The following is a 21629-nucleotide window of genomic DNA, read 5'->3' on the forward strand; positions in this document are numbered from 1 at the left end:
CCCTATGGTCTCATTCGCTTTATACCTCTCCTTTCCCCCCAACCCAGGAGCTCAGTGGCCTCAGCTTAAGGCCGCTAGGTTTTCCATGAAGTGTAGCATAACAAAGGTCAGAATCCTTTTTTGTTTTTGTTTCTTGTTTTTTTTTTTTTTTCCAAAATAAGCCCAGACCATTAAACAAGTGAAACTCCAACAAGTAAGTCTTCTCCAACAGCGAGAAAAACTGTACAGTTACTCAAAGCTGATTCTGCCAGTGGGGCTGGGGATAGGAGGGAGGGTGAAATCATGGTGGGGGAGAGGGGGCTGGGGAGGGGCTGGGGCAGAAGAGGGTCAGGGTCCTGCCCATCAGAGTGGGGCCGCCTGCGTCCTGCACACTCTGCTGTCAGGTGGGGGGAGGGGGGCAGCTCTTGCCTCCCATTGTGTGTGTGTGTGTGGGGGGGTGTCCCTCACCACCTCCCAATGCCAGGCAGAGCCAGCTCACCCTGAAGGGTAGTGAAGAAGACAGGACTGGCTGGGAGGTGGTGAGGGTTCTGTAAGAGGGACACCCTGCTGATTCCAAACGAGGTGGCCCCTGTCCATCCCACTTCCCGGGGCTACTGGGAGGGGGACTGGAGAAGCCCTGGGAGCTTGAGGGGAATGAGCAAAGGCACAGAAACATGGAGGGGCCGGGGTGGGGGACTTGCATAGGTTGATGAGTGTGCAAGAGGTACATAAATAAACCTGACACCCCACCCAGCCCGGCACTGGGAGAGGAGGTGGGGACCTTAGCAGATCCCCAGGGCCACCCCACCCTCTGGCTTCCTCCCCCTCCCTGGGCTCAGAGCTGAGGGAGGTCCAGACCAGGAGGGCAGAGGCAAGAAGGTCTGGGGAATGGGCAGAGAGTGCAGGGAGGGCGGTGGTTTTAAAATTTTTTTTTTTTTTGGTTTTTTGTTTTTTCCCAACATTTTGTATCTTTAATAACATACACAATGGTTACCAGCCATATTCATAACAAAAGTTATTCATAAAATGTATCTAAAAATAACATTTTTTTTTCCTTTTCGGTGTGAAAAGCTTGAGAATGTCCCAGTGGGGGGTGGGTGGGTTGAGTGGGAAGAGGGGGTTGGGATAGGGGACCCTGGCTTCCCCACAGCCTGAACCCCCAAGTCCCCTCCCTCCACCTGGGCCCCAGCACAACCCCTCAGCAGGAACAGAGACCAGAGGGTCTGTATGACTCCACGGCTGGGACAAATCTCTGGGTTATGATATAGTGTTCCACTTAAGTGAGGTCATGACAGAATGGGGGGTGGGGAAGGATGAAAGAAAAGAGGGGTGGGGAAAGAAACCAAAAACCAAACAATCCCCTTTCCCTTATTCCTTACCCCAAGTCTTTCAGCAACCAGACCTGGGAGTGGACAAGGGTGTATGTTGGTTGTGGGAAGGGGATGTTAAGGCAACAGACTTCCTGACCTCACTGGCTGCCCTGGCTCCCTGCCTTCAACCTCTGCCTCTGGGGAGCCAGGACTGGGGGGAAGTGGGGAAGGGCGAGGGGGTCTGGAGGAGGGGGCTCTGCCCTCTCCCCTCGTAAAATTCAGGCTCCCCCTGCCACTTTCTTGGCTCAGAGAGAGGCCTGGGGATTCTAAAAATGAGAGGGAATGATCAGAGAGAAAAACCGTTAAGAACTATATAAATATGCATCTTAAATAGGCCTAAGAAATTAATTGTAGAGAACCTCTGATAAACAGGGCAAAAGGAGGTGAGTGAAAGGAGGGTGGCTCCTGTCCTCGGGGAATGGTGGGAATGGGGAAGGAGAAGAAGGTGGCAAGGAAAGAGAGAGAGGCAGGCTCCTCTCCTCATCTACCACCTTCTCTTTAGCTCCTCTCAAATAACATCCAGGAGAGCAGGTTATCAACCCTGCTTCTCTCTCCCCAAATGTCAGATGGTTCTGAGCAGGTCCCACAAGATAGGGGTAAGCTGCTCCCTTAGGAGGGGCAGGTGGCCGGCAGTCTGGAGGAGGCAGGGGTGGGACGGGGCCAGGTGGGGGATGAGGGAGGGAAGGAGGGGCAGTCAGGCTGGCCAGTCCCTGCCCCCTTTATCCTGGCTGCCCCCTACCTCCCTGAGCCTCAGCAGAGATCCCTCGACGGGCATGGGAGTGAGCAAGGCGTGTGCCAATGTTAAACAAAAGTTAAAAGGGTGAGAGAGTAGAAAAATACTAGAATGTATAGCTGAGCCAGCCCACCCTCTTGCTGTCGCGGAGAAGCCCGTTGGGGGTTGGCCCCCGCCCGCCGCCCAGGGAGCCTATGGGTGCGCTGGGCTGTGGGTCCCGTCAGATGGTGGAGGTTTTGTCTGTCCCATCTGTGGTAAGAAAGGGAGGAAGGGAGGAAGATCAGGAACTGGCGGGAGGCCCAAGAAAAGGCGCTCGGGTAGCCTGTCATCCCAGTCAGGCCCTCCCTGGAGGCTGGCCTCCCCTAGGGACCCCTCAGGATGCTCTGAGTTGCTCAGTTCAGAGGCGGAGACGCTGCTGGGTAGGTGGGAGCTGGGTCAGGGAAAGAGGAAATGCTCACCACCCAAGGCGTGTTCTGTCATGCTCAGACACAGAGACTCCAGAGTGGGATTGATCTCCAGGTCAGGCCCAGGGACCGGGCAGTCTGAGGGGGAGAGAGAACAGAGGCGAGGGCTGAACTGAGTGCGGAAAGCAGAACCTGGGAGACAAAGGACTGGATGGGCTGGTGTGGGGGAGGGGCTGAGAGGGCTAGGAGGAAAAGGAGGGAGGGAGAGAGGCAAGAGACAGAGAAACCACATGTAAGACACGGCGCACGCTCCCACGGAAGGATGACGGGGCAGGGCTGGAGAATACAGACGAGTGGGTGTCTCACAGAGCAGGGCAGAGGCAATAATGGCAAGGGCAGAGGCTTAGCAAGGAAAAGAAAGCCTGACCAGCAGGCCGAGGAAGTGATGGGAAGCTGAGGGAGCTTCCTGGAGGCCACACGCTGCATGTTGCCTTAGGTGCGGTCTGGGCACCAGCCCCAGGCACTGGGCAGCCCCGAACTCCTTGACTGATGACCTGCTCTGTACTTGGTGCAGAAGCTTAATTAGAACCCTTCCCGTCCCCACTTGGACTTGCTCCCCTGGGCAGGCCTGGCAGATGGGGCAAATTAGGACAGCAGCCATGGGGCTTGTCCTCAAACCATCTCTCAAGGGCCTCTTGTTCTGGTGTCTGGGAAACAGCCCACCTCCCTGAGCAGACCTGACCCCACCCCACACTGCTTAAAACCCCTTCCTTGGCCCCTCACCGCTATGGGGAGAAAGGCTGAGCTTTCTACCTGAGTTCAGAAGACCCTGCTCCCACCTCCAGACTCGCCTGTCATCACATCCCTAATGAACTCTGAGCTCAGGCCATGTCGGGACACCTAATTCTCTCTTCTTAGCAAATATTTTTTTTGACCTGGGGCGAGTCACTTGAGTCTCAGATTCATGACTGATATGATGGGAATAACACCAGCGCCTTCATGTATGCAGCTGGGAGGATCTGATTTGACAGCATGGAAAGCCGTCGGACACACAGTTCAGCACACAGCACGCCAGTAGAAAGAACTGTTCAATTTTTTGCTCACGCAGTTCATCCATCCAGTCATTTACATCAGGTACAGATGCCTACCATGTGCCAAGCCCTACGCTAGGATGGACACAATGGACAGGGTCCTCTGCCTCTGACAGATGGCAGTTCACATAATCTCCTAAGTTAAGAAACCCACTGATTTGGCAGTTTATGTCATGAAGAGCTTAGGGTCACCTGCAAATCTAATTAAAAAAAATTTTTTAAGTAAAATTCTACCTCCAACATGGGGGTTGAACTCATAACCCTGAGACCAAGAGTTGCATGCTCTACTGATGAGCCAGCCAGGCACCCCATCACCCACAAATTGAAGATCTCTCCAGAGGCAGCCCTTTCCAGAACAGCTTTCTCTGCCTCTGCAGCCTCAGTGGCCAGCAGCAGGCTGGGCCCAGGGCAGGGGATACCCCCACTCGACGAGCAAGGCAGGGCTAGCGTTTCTCTAACCTCCCTTTTGCCCACTTCACCCTCATTCTGATCTCTCATCTCTAGACTGGTCTGTGAGCTGAAGGAAAACAGCCGTCTCACCTCATAGACCCTTTAGTGTGGAACCCGATCTAAGAACTGAAGTCTCTGGTTCCTGCCTGAAAGAATCCCAGGGGACTGACAGGCAGGACTCCCCTCCATAGAAACCTCGATGCTTTGACTGTCTCCTCCCCTCCACCCCTTCCAAACTGAGTATTTAATGATCCTCTAAGGAGATGGTGACGAAGACCAACAGGGACACTAAAACTGTGAACACAGGGAGGGAGAGGTGTGGAGAGGTAGGGCTGGGAGAAGGGAAGAGAGAAGACAGAGAAAGCAGCAGAATCAGAGAAAGAAAACAGAAGTGGGGGAGTGGGGGGTAAAAGAAAACTCAGGATGTGTGAAGATGGGTGCAGAGTGGTGGGAGGTAGAAGGAGGGGATAGTGGGAATGGGACTGAGAGGAGGGCCACCCACCTAAGAGTATTGCCGAAGCGGAGCCCCAAGGGTGGGGGCAGCTTACCTGGAGGGAACATGAGAATGGCCTGGGGCGAAGAATGGACCGGGAGGGAGTGGGTGCGCTGCACAGAGCTGCGGCTCTGGCTGGGCATGCTGTTGCTGCCTCCGGGGTTGGCAAACCACAGGTTCTGCACAGGGCACAGGGCAAGAGAAAAGTGGTGAGCTGAGTGGGAAGAGGCCAAAGCCCGAGGCCCAAGCCCAGGCTCGGTGGAGCTGGCAAAGGAGCTTCTCCCCTCTGAGCCAGGCCCAGGTGCAAACACATGGACACGCACAGCCCAGGCACCACCACCCCAATCCCAGAAGTGCCAGGCCCTCCGCTTCCCACTGGCTCACCTGTCGGCCCTGGCCCCCAAGGCTGGGGCTAGTGAGGGCATGTCGGGGGGAGATGCCCCCAATGCCTGAAGGGCTCAGAAGGCCCATCCTGCCGGGTGGGAGGGCCCGGGGAGGCATGGGGAACTGCCGCTGGGTCCGCCGGGCCACCCCCATCCCCACAGAGCCAGCTATGGGAAGTGAGTTGGAGCCGAACGCCCAGCTGTGAGAGAGTAGAAGGCACAGTGTCAGTTGAGGTGGTTGGGGCCCCTCTGTCCGCCCCTTCCTCACCTCTCCCGTCATAATCCCCATGGGAAGGACAGAACACAGACCTGCTCTGAACAAGGACTCCCTGCCCAAGTCCTTGTATCACACACTCTGTACTCCTATCCCAAGGTACCCCCAGGATGGAGATGGGAGCGGACAAAGGTTTCCTCACATCCACTTACAGCAGTTCTAACTTGAATTCTCAAATGCGGTATTTAGTATTTGGGGAGAAAAGGGACTTCACAGCCCCCTGCACACAGGGGAGGAGAACACGGGACAGGTGTTGCTTCTGCCAGCTCAGTACCCTGTTCTAGTGGTAAGAACACCCTGATTTTCTTCTGGGAAAGTCTTCACAGGGTGACTTGTGGAAGGTCACCCAGTGACTGAACAAGGACAACCAATTCCCAGCCCAGAACGCGATCAGCCCACTGAGCACCACCTGTCCAGCACCAAGGGCCTCGGGAGGGAAGGTCCCCACAGCCCGGCTGCCCGCTCACCCTTTCTGCTGCCGGTAGTTCTGCATCTCTAGTGCGGCTTTGCGCGGGAAGGTCCGGAGGAGTTTCAGCACTTGCTGTTTCCAGGACAGCAGCCGTTTCTTCTGCGTCTCCGTGAACGCCTAGAATTGGGAGCATGAAGCAGGGAGGGTGTGCTTTCAGATCTGCCTTCCATTCATCCACCTGTGCCTGCCTGCTCTGTGCTAGGCAATGCTGGGGTGCAGAGATAAACCTGTACACACAGAGCTCACGGTTCAGCTGGGGAGAAGATACGCGGGCCATCTGAACTGTGATGAGCACCGTGAGGGAGAAGCCCAGGAGGTGTGAGAAGCCTGATCTGCTATGAGGGGCCAGTGAAGGCATCCCTGAGGTGTACTCGTTCGAACTGAGTTGCCGAGGGACCAGCAGGAGGGAGGGAAGATCAAATATATATTTCTTATGTTCCAGTATTACAGGCCCCATCGGCAGTGCATCCTATCCCCAGTAACTGATGAATCTATGGCCCAAGAATGTTATATTATTAAGGAATATGTACTAAGGCTCCCCAGAGAAGGAATATGTAGTAAGACTCTGAGAAGGAGAGCTCACAGCAGCCATTGGAGCCAACACTGGTGGGATGAGGGCTGGAGACGCTGAATGGGTGCCAGCTGGGCAGGGCCCTGAGGGCCACGTGAGGAATGTGGATGCTGAGAGCGATGGGGGCAGCCTTTCCCTTCTTGGGACCCTAGAGAAGGCCTCACCTCATGAGTCAGGCACTTTTCAATGAGCTGGAGGTAACTGGTGATGTTCTCCTCGTCTGGTCGGGACACCAGCAGCTGGGTGCACACTGAGGGACAAGGGAGAGGGAGGAAGTTAGCCCCAGCATGTCCTGTGCCATGCTCTAGCTCCCTTGGCCCCTGCTGGCCAGCACAAAAGTTGGAAGAGGACACTCAGGCTGGATGCGTTCTGGCTGTGTGCGAAGCACAGTACCTGGCTATCATGAGGATATATAAAGCCCACCATAGTGGCTCAGAGAGGTGGAATCACTTGCCCCAGGTCACACAGCTAAAAGGATATGGACCCAAGTGTAAAGTCGGCTATGCCATTATGCCTTAGGAAAGGCCAAGCCCACTGTGAGTTTCACCATCCCCATCCTGTGGACTTTAGTCCCCCGTGAAAGAACCAATGGATTTGCCTCATACTGTACACAATTTCCACTGACACACTGTTCCCCCTTCTGCTCAGGCTAGAGACACTGTGCGGGTAAGTAAGGGTTGTCTCCCACCATCAACCAGGACATACCTGAGGGCAGGGCCTTGCTACTCTCAGTCTCAGCCACTCTCTGAAGTGATCTAGTCCCCAGGGTACTTTAAAAAGCTCTGCTCCCATCATTTAACTTGGATTTGATCCCTGATGACTGGGTTCACTTGGCTCCCTGTCCCAGAACTTCTTGCTGGGCCTTGCCTGGTCTCACCTTTGCCCATCACCCGTGTAAACTGGCTGGGGATGTCTCCGTCGGCGACGGGAGCCGGGGCTGGTTCACTGCCATCAGTGGGAGCTGGAGCTGGTGGAGGGGGGTAGCTCTCTGCAGCTGGAGGGTCCTTGGCCTCAGTGCCCTTGTCTGTGCCGGGGTGAGCCAGGGGAGGCTCAGCACCTGGCAGTGGTGGCTCCCCCCGGCTCCCATCCTTGGCAGTAGGGGTGGTGGCGGCGGCAGCAGCCACGGTGGCCTGGAGGACGCTGTAGGCCTTGATGGGGGTGATGATTATCTGCTGCAGCTCCTGCAGAGCGTTGCGCAGATTCCCGCCTTCCAGCACATCCTGAGTAGGGAGGACACATCCTGGGTCACATGCTGACCCCCACAGCTACATAGAATGACTACACAAGTGGGATCAGACAGAGCTTGGAGAGAGGGCTGGTGGAAGCTTGAGTCCTAGCACTTAGAGAAGGCAGGAAAGGACAAGACAAGCTCACATATACACACATGTATGTACACATTTGTATACACGTACTCCCGCTTTCCCCCCTTCAAAGTGGAATTCCATGGGGCTCAGGAGAAGGTGGTCTGATGCTGGGGCCTCAGGGTCCCACCAAGGATGGAACCAGAAAGCAAGTGGCAAGGAAAGGGGAAAAGGAATGCAAATCAAGGCAGATATGAAAAGAGAGTGAGTGAATGAGAAACCACCAATAGAAAGAGAGATCATGCACACAGGGAGACATTCGGCTCCATGGGAAACACCAGTCAGAAATGAAAAAGTGAAAGGGGACAGCGGGGATTGAGTTAAGAGAGACAAAGTCTGGAGGCACAGACCAGGACAGAAAGGGAGGGGAGCCTCTCAGCCACGGGCAGGTGAACACAGTGATCTGACTTGCTCTTGGCCTCCCTAGGGCTGGGGCCTCTGGAGGTCAGACCTGAGGGCTGGGGAAGCCCGCAGGGGAGGCCACCCAGAGCCACTGGGCAGTCAGCTGGCCTTGGAGATGGGAGTACCAGGTCCTCACCTTCTCCAGGGACTTGAGGACGCTCTGCCTCTCACGCAGCTTCTGGATGCTCAGGGCTATCTTGTGGCGGGCACCTTTGGTGACATTCTGTGGTAGGGGCAGAAAGGGATAGGAAGCTGGAAATGTGAGGCTGAGGTACTTGGGGTGCCCCAACAAGGCCTGAAGAGACATCAGAGGCTGGGGCCACAAGGGTGACGTCAAAATGGTGCTGCCCATGACACCTCCCTGATGGTCCCCTTGGCGTCACCTGAGACTCCAGATGCTGCTCAGTCAGCGTCATCATCTCCTCGTAGCTCATCTGTGAGAAGAGGGCTGCGTACTTGTGCAAGCGGAGGCTTTTCAGCCATGAGGGCACATCTGTGGAAAAGGAGAGAAAGAGGTCGGGAATCTGGCCCTTGTGACCAGGGCAGGGGAAGGGTTGTGGGGAGGGAGCAGTTTTCTGCAGTTTTTAATGGTCCATCCTTGGTGGGACCCTGAGGCCCCAGCATCAAACCACCTTCTCCTGAGCCCTATGGAATCCCCTGGAGTACGGGGATACAACATAACCAGAGGTAACATGAGAAACTGCAGAAAACTGGGAGAAGTAGGGGAAAGTCAAGGGTCCATAAGCCATTTTTTTTTTTTTTAAAGATTTTATTTATTTTTTTGACAGAGAGACATAGTGAGAGCAGGAACACAAGCAGGGGGAGTGGGAGAGGGAGAAGCAGGCTTCCCGCAGAGCGGGGAGCCCGATGTGGGACTCGATCCCAGGACCCTGGGATCATGACCTGAGCTGAAGGCAGACGCTTAACGACTGCGCCACCCAGGCGCCCGCCATTTTTTTTTTTTTTAAGATTTTATTTATTTACTTGAGAGAGAGAGAGAGCACAAGCAGGGGGAGCACAGGCAGAGAGAGAAGGTTTGAGAAACAGCTTCCCCACTGAGCAGGGAGCCCAACACGGGGCTCCATCCCAAGACCCTGGGATCATGACCTGAGCCGAAGGCAGATGCTTCACTGACTGAGCCACCCAGGTGCCCCCATAAGCCACTTCTCCTGCCCAGTCACACCCTTCTAGGTGGCCTTCCCTGATATCAGGACATCTGACCCTTCTGAGCTGCTTGATTGGCCATGTACTAGGATGACTTCACTGGTATCCCTAAAGTCTTCCTGGAACTTCTGTTCCATCAGCTACCGCTGTGTCCTGGCTTCCTTGTTAGGCTGGGGTGTCTGAGAGCAGGGGTTTCTCCCCTATCAGATCAGGGCCTAGAGGGATCTCTCTGCTCGGTCTTGAGCCCTAAGGGCAGAGACTCACTCTTCCCCTCAGACCTGTCCCTGCCTAGGGTAGGGTACAGGGTGATGGGACAGGAAGGTAGAAGCTACCACGGCTCCCTTCTGTCCTCTAGGCTATGCAGAAGCCTCTCTTCAGAGAGTCCTAGTGCTGCCCTCCCTTGTCGTACCTTTCATGCCACTGCCGTCCTCCTGGAAAGTGTTCCGGCTGGAGCCCTGCTCCTCCGTCTGCTCACTGCCAGAGGAGGCCACGCTGCTCTGGGGCGAGAGGGGTGCGTGGTCGGGCGTGGTGAAAGCAGCCCGGGCCCCGAGCTCCTCCGGACTCGGCCACTCACCAGGGGCCTGGGGGCTCGTGGGGATGAGCGACATGGAGCGCTTCAGCGGGCTGGGGTGAATTTGGCAGGGGAGACCTGGCCAGAAGGGGAGAGGCAAGAGGTCAGGTTTGGAGATCTGACCACAGGAGATTATGCCCCCTGGTTGGTGCCACGGACGGCGGCTCGGCCCCAGAATCCAACAACAGGAAGGGACCCTGGGGTCTGAGGGGAACCACCTACAAGATATTGCTCGTTCCCTCATTCCTCCCCACACCCAACCCATCAGCAAGCTCTCAACCACATCTCTGGGTCTCCTCACTTTCTCTTCCAGCACCCTGGTCTGTAACTGGTGTCCCTTGCTGGAATTACTGCTATAGCCTCCTTACTGGTTTCTTGCCTTCATTCTTGCCTCCTACAGTCCATTTACCTCACAGAAGTCATGTTGATCCTTCTAAAAATGCAAACCTGACCAAGTTAGCCCCTGCTTTAAATCCCACCTATGACTTCCCTTCACGCTGAGGATAAAACTCAAACTTCTCCACACACCTACAAAGCCCTGTGGGACCTGGGACCTGAGCCCTGCTCATCTTTGACCTCTCACCTCCCCCCAACTCACCCTTCAGTTCAAGCCTTTTTAGCTTTTGCTTCCCCACCAACCCTCATTTATTCCTGGAACACTCAAGCTATCCAGCCTCAGGACTTTTGCATTTGTTCTTTCTTCTTGTCTTCCTGATCTTAGCAGCTGGCTCCCTAAAGTCTCATCTCCAGCAAGCATCATCTCTTCCAAGGCCTTCCCTGAGTAGCTGGCCCCAACCAATCTTGGTTACTCTATCATATGACTCTTACTTATCTTCCTTATAACACCTACCATACCTGGAGTGATTTTACCTAGTTATTTGTGCACATGCTTATGAACGGTACATGCCTGCTATAATACAAGATCTACGACAGCAGGGACTTGTCCTGTCTTAAAGATCACTGTATCCTCAGTAATTATAGTGGGGTCTGGCCCAGAGGAGCTGCTTCATTAGTATTTGTAAAGTAAATGAATTAATGAAATACATAAACTGCTTCTTCAACATCCCTGTCATTGGGCCTCACCACCTCCCAAAGATTTTTCCTGTACTGAGCTAAAATCAGCCACCCATGAGGCCCAGTGACTCAGGGTGAATCCAGGGCTTCTTCCACAAGATGTTTCATACTCTCCATTCATCCCATTCCTGAGGTAGGAAAAGGGTTCCAACTTGATTTTAACCATCCTCAGGACAAGGCAGGTTCCACGAGCTTCCAGACCTTTCCATGTAACTACTCCTCTGCCTAACTCACCTGCTCTTCCACCCTGCCCTCCCAGCCACCTCAGCCTTCACTCTTCAGTCAAGTGTTAGCTCTTCTGTGACTCCTTCCTCTGCACTCCCTGGGGCCCTGTGTTACTGCCTCAAGCCTAGCATTTACTACTTTCATCACCCGCCCGCCTCCTGTACTGGACTCTGGGCTCATGTATATTAGGGCCACATTCTGGGGGGCCTTGAAGGACAGGGTGAAGCTTTTCAATTTCAAGCAGTTGCAGGAGTAGCAACCCCGCTTTTAGTTTCATAAAAGCCCAAAGGAGGGCACCCATGGTCCATCCTAAGGGTGCTAAGGGCACCTCTGAGCTTGACACAGGGAATTCAAAAGTACCCAAAGTCAAATAAAAAGACAAGGCCACAAAGCCAAAAAGCCTCACCTGGGAAGGTGAGAACACCAAGGCTCAGGGAACAGAAGCACTTTGCCCCAGGTGCCAGAGGGAGTTGGGAGGCAGCAACGGAAGAACCCTAGCCTTGTTTCTGATGGAAAGGCTGAGATTCCTGCCAGTGCTCCACCGAAACTCAACCCAGAAAGGACAATCAGCCTGGTACAGACCCTAAACCACCTTCCTCCATCTGTGACAAAATCTATGCTCCTAGCCAGGGAGTCACCTGAAGGACAGGGCAGTGCAGTGATCCATCCCCTCAGGCCAGCCTCCACGTCTGCCTGTGACCTCTGGGGTCCTCTTCTCACGGCTTCTTCCAAGTGTCTGGATTCCCAGAAAACGGCACCGTTTGGGCCCCATGGGACTCAGTATAGACTTTTTTTTTTTTTTTTCTTTTGCCTGTCTTGGTGCCTATGGCCTCCTCCTCTTCCCTTCTCAGCCAAGAAGGAGGCAGGCAAGGCTGAGAGGGCAGGAAATTATCCTGATTGGAGTGATCGTGCAGTTCCTGAGGAGCTCTGCTTGGCCAGGCACTGGGGTGGAGGCCGAGCACAGCATGAGAGCTATAAAAACAGGAATGCCGGAGATCCAGGGCCTCACACTCTCCAAGAAACCCTGGTCTGTCCTTGGCAGCACCCCAAACCCACCCTGCCTGCCCTTACAGGCCAATCCTTGCTCCCCACTCAAAAATATTTTAATGGTTTCCTGTTTCCTGCAACTGCTTGAAGTTGAAAAGCTTCACCCTATCCTTCAAGGCCCCCCAGAACGTGGCCCTAATATACTGAGATTTGGGAGTAAAGACAGACCTGCACTAGAATTCTGGCTCTGCCACCTATTAACTTTATGATCCTGGGCAAGTCACTCTGTCTGCCCCCTCTGCCTCCATTTCCAAGTAATGGCCTTGGCACAGGGGTAGGCACACAGTAAACGTGAATGTCTGCTACTGCTATTACTCATTTAAATCCCTGCGTCTCTCCATCCCAGCCAGACCCGTCTGCATACTCCAATTTGCCACCCCTGTGACTTCATTTCATGCTGTGTCCTCTACCTAGAATGCCCAATTCCTTTCTCTCTTCTGGTTCAACCCTTCTGACGTTGTTCCAGCTCAGTTAGTCCCTTAATAGCTGCTGTCCCCATTGGAGGGAGGAAGAAATGTATGGGCACCCTGCATGGGTAAACCCTCCCCTTGATGAGGTCCGAGCATCTATGGCAGGGTCCCTTCTAGGTGGAGGCAATGTAGCACAGCAGTTAGAAGTATGAGCTGTGGAGCCAGACTGCCTGGATTTAAATTCTGGCTATACTACCTGGGGCAGGTGACTTTTCTGTGACTCAGCCAAAGAATTTATATGTGTAAAGTTCTCAGAACAGCTTTTGAAAAAGACTGAATGCTCAATAATCTTAGCTAGATTTATCCTTATTAATATATTTTCCCAATTTGGACCCAGAAACTGTGATGCTCTGAGACTATAAAACAAGGTCTAACACACTTTGGGTTGCTAGAGATGCCAGAAATGCTCTCCTATCCCTCTATTTTCCTTGATTCTTACCAGCACCTGAGAGGGAGGCAGGTGGCCAGGACATCCGTATGAAACTGGGGGAAGAAAGAGGCTCAGGGCATCAAGGATGTGTACCAGGTGCCAACAGGAGACCCAGGTTCGCCCCACCCGCTGGATGGATGACATTTCACTGCCACTCATTCTTGGCTTGCTTTAACCACTACCAGCCAGCCAAAGGGGACCAGCCATGCTGAGGTTAAATCTTGGAAACCTCTCACACCTGGAGTCAGGTAATATTACCTCACCAAGCCTTGGAAATGCCACTTTCACCTATCCTGTTCATTTCAACTAATATTTCAAAAACTCACTAGAATACCAGCTCCTCTTGCTCACCCCAGCCTCTGGGGTGCTGACCAACACAGCCCTTTCCAGACCGCTTAGTTGGAGAACAGCGTAGTTGCCAGGGGCAGACTCTGGTGTCAGACTGCCTGGGTCTGAACTTTGGACCATTCTACTACTTGTTCTGTGTATAACCTTGAATACATGACTTCACCTCTGAGTCTCAATGTCATCTCTAGAATGGGGCTGATGATAAAGTTGCGACAAGGATTAAATGAGATCATGTCAGAAAAGCGCTTACAGCACAGTCAACGCTCAACGATGTTACCTACTATTATTAATACCTTATAGTGTGAATTACATCTTACATAAACAGGCTTACAAACACAGATTTCTCAGAAACAATGCTGTTGGCTGAAGCCATATGCACAAATCCACAATGTCTAAGCTGGAAGGGACCTTAGATTATGGCCAGTGACTCAATGCTTTCAGAGGTCCGGCCGGTATCAGACATGCCCAAAGGAAGGTGGCAGGGGCACCGGCCAACTGGGGCACATGTGCAGGATTTTGCAGGCGGAGGGAACGACACAATATTCAGCTCCATCTTACTGTTGCTACAGGATTATAGGACTTGAGTTGTCAGATTTTTTTTTAACTTTTAAGAGAAACTGAAATCTGGATTTTTAGGGGAAAATTCCCAATTTCTTATGTCACCACATTTATTTTAACACATAACAAGACAAAACCAAAGTTTCACTTTGGGCTCAACAAGACATGTCTGCAGGTCAGATATGTCTCCCAGAACGCCAGTTCACAAGCTCTGCACGGCCTCATAAAGCTGAGGTCCAGAGAGATTATGTGACTTGCCCAAGGCCGAACAGCGAGTCAAGAGACCAGTTTGACCTTTTTCAAGTAGGCATGGCCTCCTGGAACCCCCACTCCCTCACCTGCATTTGCGTTGCTCCCAATACTGTTGATGGCTGGCGGCACTGAGCTGGATGGGTGGAAGGGCACGTGTCCATTTTCCCGGGGTGGCTTGTCCTGCCAGCCTGGCCCTGCCTCCCCAGGGCCCAGCTCTGCAGGGCTCCCCCACTCATCTGAGCCTTGGCGTGAGTGGTACGTGGGCTCAGGCCGGGTGCGGAAGCCGCTAGCCAGCCGCTCTTCCAGGTGGCTCAGCCAGAGGGCCAGTGCGTTGCGGTCCTCCAGTGTGGTGGCTGGGTGGATGAGGGCATAAGAGAGCAGCTGGCGGCTCTCCTCGATGAAGGCATTGCTCTCGATCGAGTAGGCCAGCACTTTCTGCAGCAGCCTCATGTACTCCGACTTGGCCTCCGTGTTGCCTGGCTGAAGCAGGGGCAGGTGGGACAGCAGGAGGGATACCACCTTCTCTTTGGACTCCTGCTGCCATTGGCTGACGATGGCTGCAGAGGGGACAAAAGGAAATGTCAGGGGAGCCAGGGAGACCCAGGAGTGCTACCTATAGTCTGCTCCCTCAGCTCCAATGTCCTCTCCCTTCTCCTTTCATGACCCCTAAGCTTGTCCTTCGTATTGGTGAGACCCAATGCACTCACCCTACTGCCAGAGTAATTTTTCCTGGTTCCATCCCTCCTACTTTCCAACACCTGCTGTGGCTCCCCATCAGCCAAACCTGCTTGCTACTCTGGAATCTGAGCTCCTCCTGCTATCCCCAGGCCTGCCCTTCTTGCTGTATCCCCGTTCATTATCTTCACAGCCTCTACCCACACCCCGTTTTCCCTATCAAAAGAGCCTCCTTCCTGAAAGGAGATGACAGTGGAATATGATGGTTACCAGTTTGAGCTCTGGAATCAGACAGTCTGGACTCTCCAATTCACTAGCTAGACCCTGGGCAAGTCACCTTGAACCTCACTGAGCAATGATTTCCTCACCTGAAAACTTTTGGAGATAATTACAGTACCCAATTCACAGTGTTGTCCTGAGATCCAATGAGCTAATAAAGAATGGAAAGTGGCCAGGCATATAGAAAGAATACATTTACTAAATGCTTGCTGTTTTTTTTTTTTTTTTAGCATGGCTTTATTTTTATTTATTTATTTATTTTAAAGATTTTATTTATTTGACAGAGAGAGACACAGCGAGAGAGAGAACACAAGCAGAGGGAGTGGGAAAGGGAGAAGCAGGCTTCCCGCGGAGCGGGGAGCCTGATGTGGGGCTCAATCCCAGGACCCTGGGATCATGACCTGAGCCAAAGACAGACGCTTAACAACTGAGCCACTCAGGCGCCCCTTACTTTTATTTTAAAGATTTATTTATTTATTTGAGAGAGTGAGCGAGAGAGAAGGAGCAGGGGGAGGGGAAGAAAGAGAGAGAAGCAGACTCCCCGCTGAGCAGGGAGCCTGACTCGGGGCTCGATCCCAGGACTCTGGTCTGGGATCACGACCTGAGCCAGAGGCAGACACTTAACCGACTGAGCCACCAAGGCACCCAAATTCTGGATTGCTTAAACCTGCCCTCTTCCGGGAAGCCTCCCAGCTGCTCTATGATATAGTGATCTGGTGACGTTCTCTTCCCACCCCAGAGTGTGATGGCCTAAAGTCTGTCTGTGGAGATGAGCCAGGTTTCCCCTCCCCTCAGAAGGGCACTCCCCAGGAATAAGACCACAGCCTGGCCACATAAAGGAGGCCTTAGGAAGGAACTATTACAGGTCTGACTGTCCTCCTTGAAAACCTTGTTACCACTTCTGTAACTAGCTCAATGGAGTAGAGGATGGGAGAAAATGCTGACAGCACAAAGGAAAGGGACAAAGAATACCAATACTTGAGAAAAAAGATAATGATCAAGGACTAGGGCCAACTGTGTCCTCCCTCTTGGGCAACTGAGCTCAGACCTGTAGCCAGGGTGATGATTTGCAAACACCTAACACAGGCGTTCTGAGGGATGAGCTACTGGGCTATCGGTGAGGTCCTGGGAAGGGGTAAAGGAGCTGGCTCTAACCTGACAGAGCTAGGACTCTAGAGGGGTGAGTGATGAAAAAGAACAGGTAGAGATGTGGCTTATGTCCCTCCTCTCCCACTTACTGACCATGTTACTCTGGGCAAATGTGGTAACTTCACTGAGCTTTACTTTATCTGTCAAGTAGGGGTCAGAATCATTCCTACCTGGCATAGCTCCTATGAATTAAGTGAGACCACAGCACAAAGTAGGGCACAAAGTAAGTCCTCAGCAAATATTAGCTGCCCTATCTAACATCACGGTTATTATATCTCACTGTTGCTCCTTCTTTTCAAATACCCACAGAGATTCTAAAGCCACATGCCCACTCCTGGTCCTGGAAAGGCTGGGAATGGGTGTATATTATATAAGGAGAGCCTCAGAGTACCAGGCATCTGGATTGCAAGTTGAGCCCCGCTCTGGATCCCTCTGCATCTGATGGTGTCTCAACCCAACTTCCTAAAGGCTTAAGTTTCCAAGGACCACTGGTCTCCTCTGCATAGGGAGCCTTGCATAAAAACATGAGAAACACCCCCTCACACCTCTCTTTCTCTTAATGACCTGTATGGAAATCTACGGTCCAGGAATTCACACAAATTTCCAATTCTGCAGGGCGCCTGGGTGGCTCAGTCGTTAAGCGTCTGCCTTCGGCTCAGGTCATGATCCCAGGGTCCTGGGATCGAGCCCCGCGTCGGGCTCCCTGCTCAGTGGGAAGCCTGCTTCTCCCTCGCCCACTCCCCCTGCTTGTGTTCCCTCTCTCGTTGTCAAATAAATAAATAAAATGTTAAAAAAAATTCTTCCAATTCTGCTTAAATCTGTAGCTCTAAGAAAATGAATCACACACAACTCCCAACTCCTGGCCATATAACTACACATTTTCTTGGCCTGGGACTCTCTGCTCTGAACTTCCTAGAGAAGCCCTGTTCGGGTGCCCAGGGATTCATCCATTTATGCAGAGTCCTCAATTCCTGCTATGCCCATAGTACTGGCCAAAACAGAACAGTGATACTACACAACAGTAATAACAGGTAGCATTTATTGAGAATTTACTATATGCCAGACGCTATGCTAAGAACCTCACCTCAACCCTCTTTTAACATCTCCATCTTATAGATGAGGGACTAGATTCAGAAGGTGGAATCACTTCCCCAAAGTGACAGAGCCAAGATCTGAACCCTGGTCTGTCAGCCTCCAGAACTGGGAGGAACTTTTACCTGTAACACTGTACTAGTTCTCCAATGCCAAGTCTCTTGTTCTCCATCCCATCGCCGTCCCTGGCTTCCCAGATCTCATGCAGGACTTGCCACTCAAGGCTAGGAAACCTCATCTCCTCCATCTTCTCTTGAACCAGCTCCCCACGACTCCAAGGCTGACTCTTAGGTCATCCCCATATCTAAGGATGTTTCCAAGGTGGGACAGACCTTCCTGATTTCAGGAAGCCTTCACCTTTCTCTCCTACCTCCATCTGGCACTTGATCACATAGGAACGAATACCCTGGTACCCCATTTCCCTGACTTAATACCTGAAGTTTCTGCTCTTGATGAGAAGGAAGAAGAAATACAGCGATGAAGATTAGGGACAGAAAGTCAAAGGAGGCTTGCATCCCGGCTGGGTTATACAGTTGCCTGGGCAATGTGCTACCTCCTCTGGAAAAGGGGGATTACAGGGCTATTGAGAGGATTTAGGGAGGCAATGCATGTAAAGCACCTGACAGAGTCTGCCCACAGTAAGCACTTAGTATGTGACTCAGTGATTGGTGTTTTTCTTCCTTCTCCAGCAGTCAGCCTACCCCTTCCAGCCCTACCCTGATGTTCTCAATGGCTGTTGTTTAGGCCTTATAGGGTAGCCAGAGGCCTCTGGGACAGAGAGAAGCCTTGTCTATTCCCTCCCCCACCCAGAATACTGCCAGGACCCCAGAGCTACAGGACACAGCTTCTCCTCTGGTACTGCCAGGGGACATGACAGAACAGCCCCAAGGCTTGGGCTCAATGAAGGACCTTGTTCTACTACAGAGAAAGGAGAGAGTGGTTTTGGACGACTAGAGGCTGACCCTGGGGAAATGTGTTCATGTGTCTGTGCAGCGGCGTGGTGGGGAGGGCGGGCCTCCCATGACTGGGAAGCATCAGTGAGCACTGGAACTGGTCCAAGGAATTTACGCAGCCTCAGGCCCCTTGGGGTGAGCCCAGCCGGGGCTGCAGATGACGGGTGGGGATGAAACTTCGTTCCTGCTCAGATCAGAAAAGTCTGACCCAGAGCTGAAGCACAGCAGGGGCCTGAGGAATACCTGCACAATTGAACCCAGATGGTCTCCTAGAAGGTAGTGGTGTCTAAGTGTGTTTCATGTGCCCTCTCGAGGATCCCCTGACCCCTCAAGTGACCCTGTCTCATGTCCTAGCAGAGTATACTGTGTAAGAGCACAGCTTCAACAGGCCAGCTTGCCTGGATTCAAAATCTACCTCTGCTTCTATGACCTAGGTCAACGTAATTGTGGGCCAGTCCTTTAACTTCTCTGAGCCTGGTCTCCTCTTCTGTACAACAGTGGTAGTAAAAACCCTGTCACAGGGTTGTTGTAAAGGTTCAATGAGACAGTTGTGCAAAGCACCTATGTGTTAAGTACTCCACGCATTTTAACTATTACTGTCATTGCTCCTGGTTGAAGATTTAGAGCCCACGCTGTGTGGGGGCTGTGGGGAGCAATTAACATAAGAGGGCACATCTGGGACTCCCCCTTAAGATGCCTGACAGGGGTGGGGAATTTCATGCAGTTATTTACCAAAAACAGACATGTCTCTGGTTCCTCTGAGCTAGAGGCACAATAAGCAATGATGAAATTCTAGAGGTGGGCGGATGGGGGAGGGGGCTGGGGAATGCCATGCCAATGGCTGCTTCTCACCAAGCTGCAAACCTGGGTTCTGTAGGCACAGAGAGCACCAGAGAGACGGTGCATGAGTACTCTCCTTGGCCAGGTGACCAGAGCTAAGTAGGTCATGACCCTGGGTCCTGGCAAATCATAGGAGCCAAATATATCTTGGAGACTGCCATAGGAGCAAATCCATTTTTATGTGCTGGGCTGTTGCAACAATCGTGGCAGCCTCAGGCACTCGTCACAGGGGCTGGGGTTTGGCTGCAAGCACGCCCTTCTCTACCTCACCCCGGCTCGCACAAACATGGGGGAGGGCCAGGGGGCTCACATTTTTGTTTGATGAACTGTGTCAGTAGAGCTTCAAAGGGGAGGGTGGAGGCATGAGAGCTGAGCTCTGGTGACTCATTCAGCCTCGGCCCCCTCCTGACCTCAGTTTCCCCACCCAGATTCAGTGAGCCAGAGAGGGAGGAGTTTAAACCTGCTGGATACAGGGACTCTGACTCAGAGGACAGGAGGAGGAAAGAAATGCAGGAAATGTGGCCCAGGAAGCGAAGGGGATTTCAGCTTCCCTGGCTCTACCCTTTTGGTCCAAGTCAGCATCAGGGGGAAAGAGAGGGCCAGGATTACTGTTATAGCTCCAAACAGGCAGGGAAGACAGCATTGGGAAAAGGAATAGGGATGACAGCAAGGGGAAAGCTGGGGCCTCTCCTTCCCTGTTCCAGAGACCCGTAGGGTACTACTGCTTTTCTCTTCCTGGGTATGGTTTCAGATTCTGCTTCCATGAAACCAACACTGGCTGCCTGGGCTGGGGGACTTCCCTAAACCCTCCCAGCTGCTTGAGAGGAAGGAATAGCCCAGACCAGATCCCCCTTCCACAGCCCCAACTCCCTACTCCCAGTAGGCTGCATACCCTCACCACCTTCCTGGGCCCACCCAGAATCAGCACCAGTATCAAGACAAGTGGTTCTCCACTGGATGCACACAAGAGCCAACAAGGGAGCTTAACAAATAGACTTGCTGGGGATAGGACCCAGGCCTCAGGTTATTATTATTATTTTTAAGATTCTATTTATTTATTTGACAGAGAGAGACACAGCGAGAGAGGGAACACAAGCAGGGGGAGTGGGAGAGGGAGAAGCAGGCTTCCCGCTGAGCAGAGAGCCCGATGTGGGGCTCGATCCCAGGACCCTGGGACCATGACCTGAGCCGAAGGCAGACGCTTAATGACTGAGCCCCACCCAGGCGACCCCTCAGATTATTTTTATAAGGTGCCTGCATGATTCTGATATGAAGCCAGGGTTGGGACCCACTTGCCTAGATCAAGCCCTTTCTGAGGAGATGGGCAGGTGGGTAGCTCTGACCCAAACCCAAACCTGAACCCAGGATCTCCTTGGGAGAACTTAAAGAAGGGGCAGGGTTGGGTGGTTGGGACACAGAGCACAAACCCAAAAAATGGCAGAGGATCTGCCTCACTGTTCAGCCACCCTGCTGAAGGTATCTAAAAAGCTGAAGAGTTTCAGACCCTATGAGGCAGCTCTTCCCTGGGGATTGGTGTACTAAACGAATTCATGATCTGATCTGTGGGGTAAGTGTGCATCTTGGTGGTGGTGGGTGGGGGCGGGGAACACATTCTCTGAAGAGTCCATCTCTTAAAATACTAAGAACTATTCTTTTAGAAGAACGTGCTTGGCTTCCCAACAAAGGCAGTAATATGCTTGGCTGTGGCTCTACCTTCTTTGGTGCGTTATTTCAGAGCCCAAGAGGCACTTGAAGAGTATCTAGAACAACCCTCTCACTGTTCAGATACAGATTCTCAGGCTTAAGAGGGGTGGAACTGGTCCAACACATGAGAGGTGTTAGGGGCAGAGATGGATCTAGAACTCCTAGATGTCCGGATTCCTATTCTCAAGTCCCATGACAAATGATTCATCCAGCAGGGCATCATCTCTCAAACAGCCTGGTCAGCAGAACCTGGGTATGTGTTCCCAGGCCCATCCCCTCAGGATTCTGATTTGGTGGGTCTGGCTTGGGCAGGTAGGGGCTGGATTTTAACAGTCACTACCTCCCACCAGGTAAGGTGGATGATGATGCAAGTCTGGGAAACACAAGGGAATGGGAAGGCCATAATGAACAAGGGAAGAGAAAAAGGCAGAGGGTGCACAGTTCCTCCCACAAGGCAGGCCTCTAGGCCCAGGAAGTAGCTCCTTCCTTCACAAATAACGCAAGGGGGCTGTTCTACTTGAGGGAGGCACCAAGACAGGAGACACAGGCCTCCTTAGTCTTGGAGGCCCATGTCTATCAAGAAAGAGCCACTCAAGGCTCTATAGAATTTACCTCTGTGATCACTTCTTTTGTTTTTAAAGATTTTATTTATTTATTTGACAGAGAGAAACACAGCGAGAGAGGGAACACAAGCAGGGGGAGTGGGAGAGGGAGAAGCAGGCTCCCCGCTGAGCAGAGAGCCTGATGCGGGGCTCGATCCCAGGACCCCGGGATCATGACCTGAGCTGAAGGCAGACGCTTAATGACTGAGCCACCCA

At 52.7% G+C, this 21629-nt stretch overlaps 1 protein-coding gene across 1 annotated transcript in view; it reads right to left on the reverse strand.

Moving 5' to 3' along the window:
- Window positions 1-90: 90 nt before the first annotated feature.
- SAMD4B (sterile alpha motif domain containing 4B) overlaps window positions 91-21629 on the reverse strand; it is a 37568-nt gene continuing 16029 nt past the window's right edge. Inside the window, exons 3-13 of the mRNA XM_035023396.1 lie at window positions 14206-14676; window positions 9554-9793; window positions 8364-8473; window positions 8117-8203; window positions 7095-7437; window positions 6382-6467; window positions 5645-5763; window positions 4905-5103; window positions 4576-4699; window positions 2541-2624; window positions 91-2331 (exon numbers count right to left, since the gene is read on the reverse strand). Of these exons, the coding sequence (XP_034879287.1) occupies window positions 2303-2331; window positions 2541-2624; window positions 4576-4699; window positions 4905-5103; window positions 5645-5763; window positions 6382-6467; window positions 7095-7437; window positions 8117-8203; window positions 8364-8473; window positions 9554-9793; window positions 14206-14676 (1892 nt within the window). The 3' untranslated portion in view covers window positions 91-2302. The remainder of the gene's footprint in view (window positions 2332-2540; window positions 2625-4575; window positions 4700-4904; window positions 5104-5644; window positions 5764-6381; window positions 6468-7094; window positions 7438-8116; window positions 8204-8363; window positions 8474-9553; window positions 9794-14205; window positions 14677-21629) is intronic.

The sequence above is a fragment of the Mirounga leonina genome, unplaced genomic scaffold, assembly GCF_011800145.1.
Source record: "Mirounga leonina isolate KUSES-001 unplaced genomic scaffold, KU_Mleo_1.0 Mir_177, whole genome shotgun sequence".
Taxonomy (NCBI): domain Eukaryota; kingdom Metazoa; phylum Chordata; class Mammalia; order Carnivora; family Phocidae; genus Mirounga; species Mirounga leonina.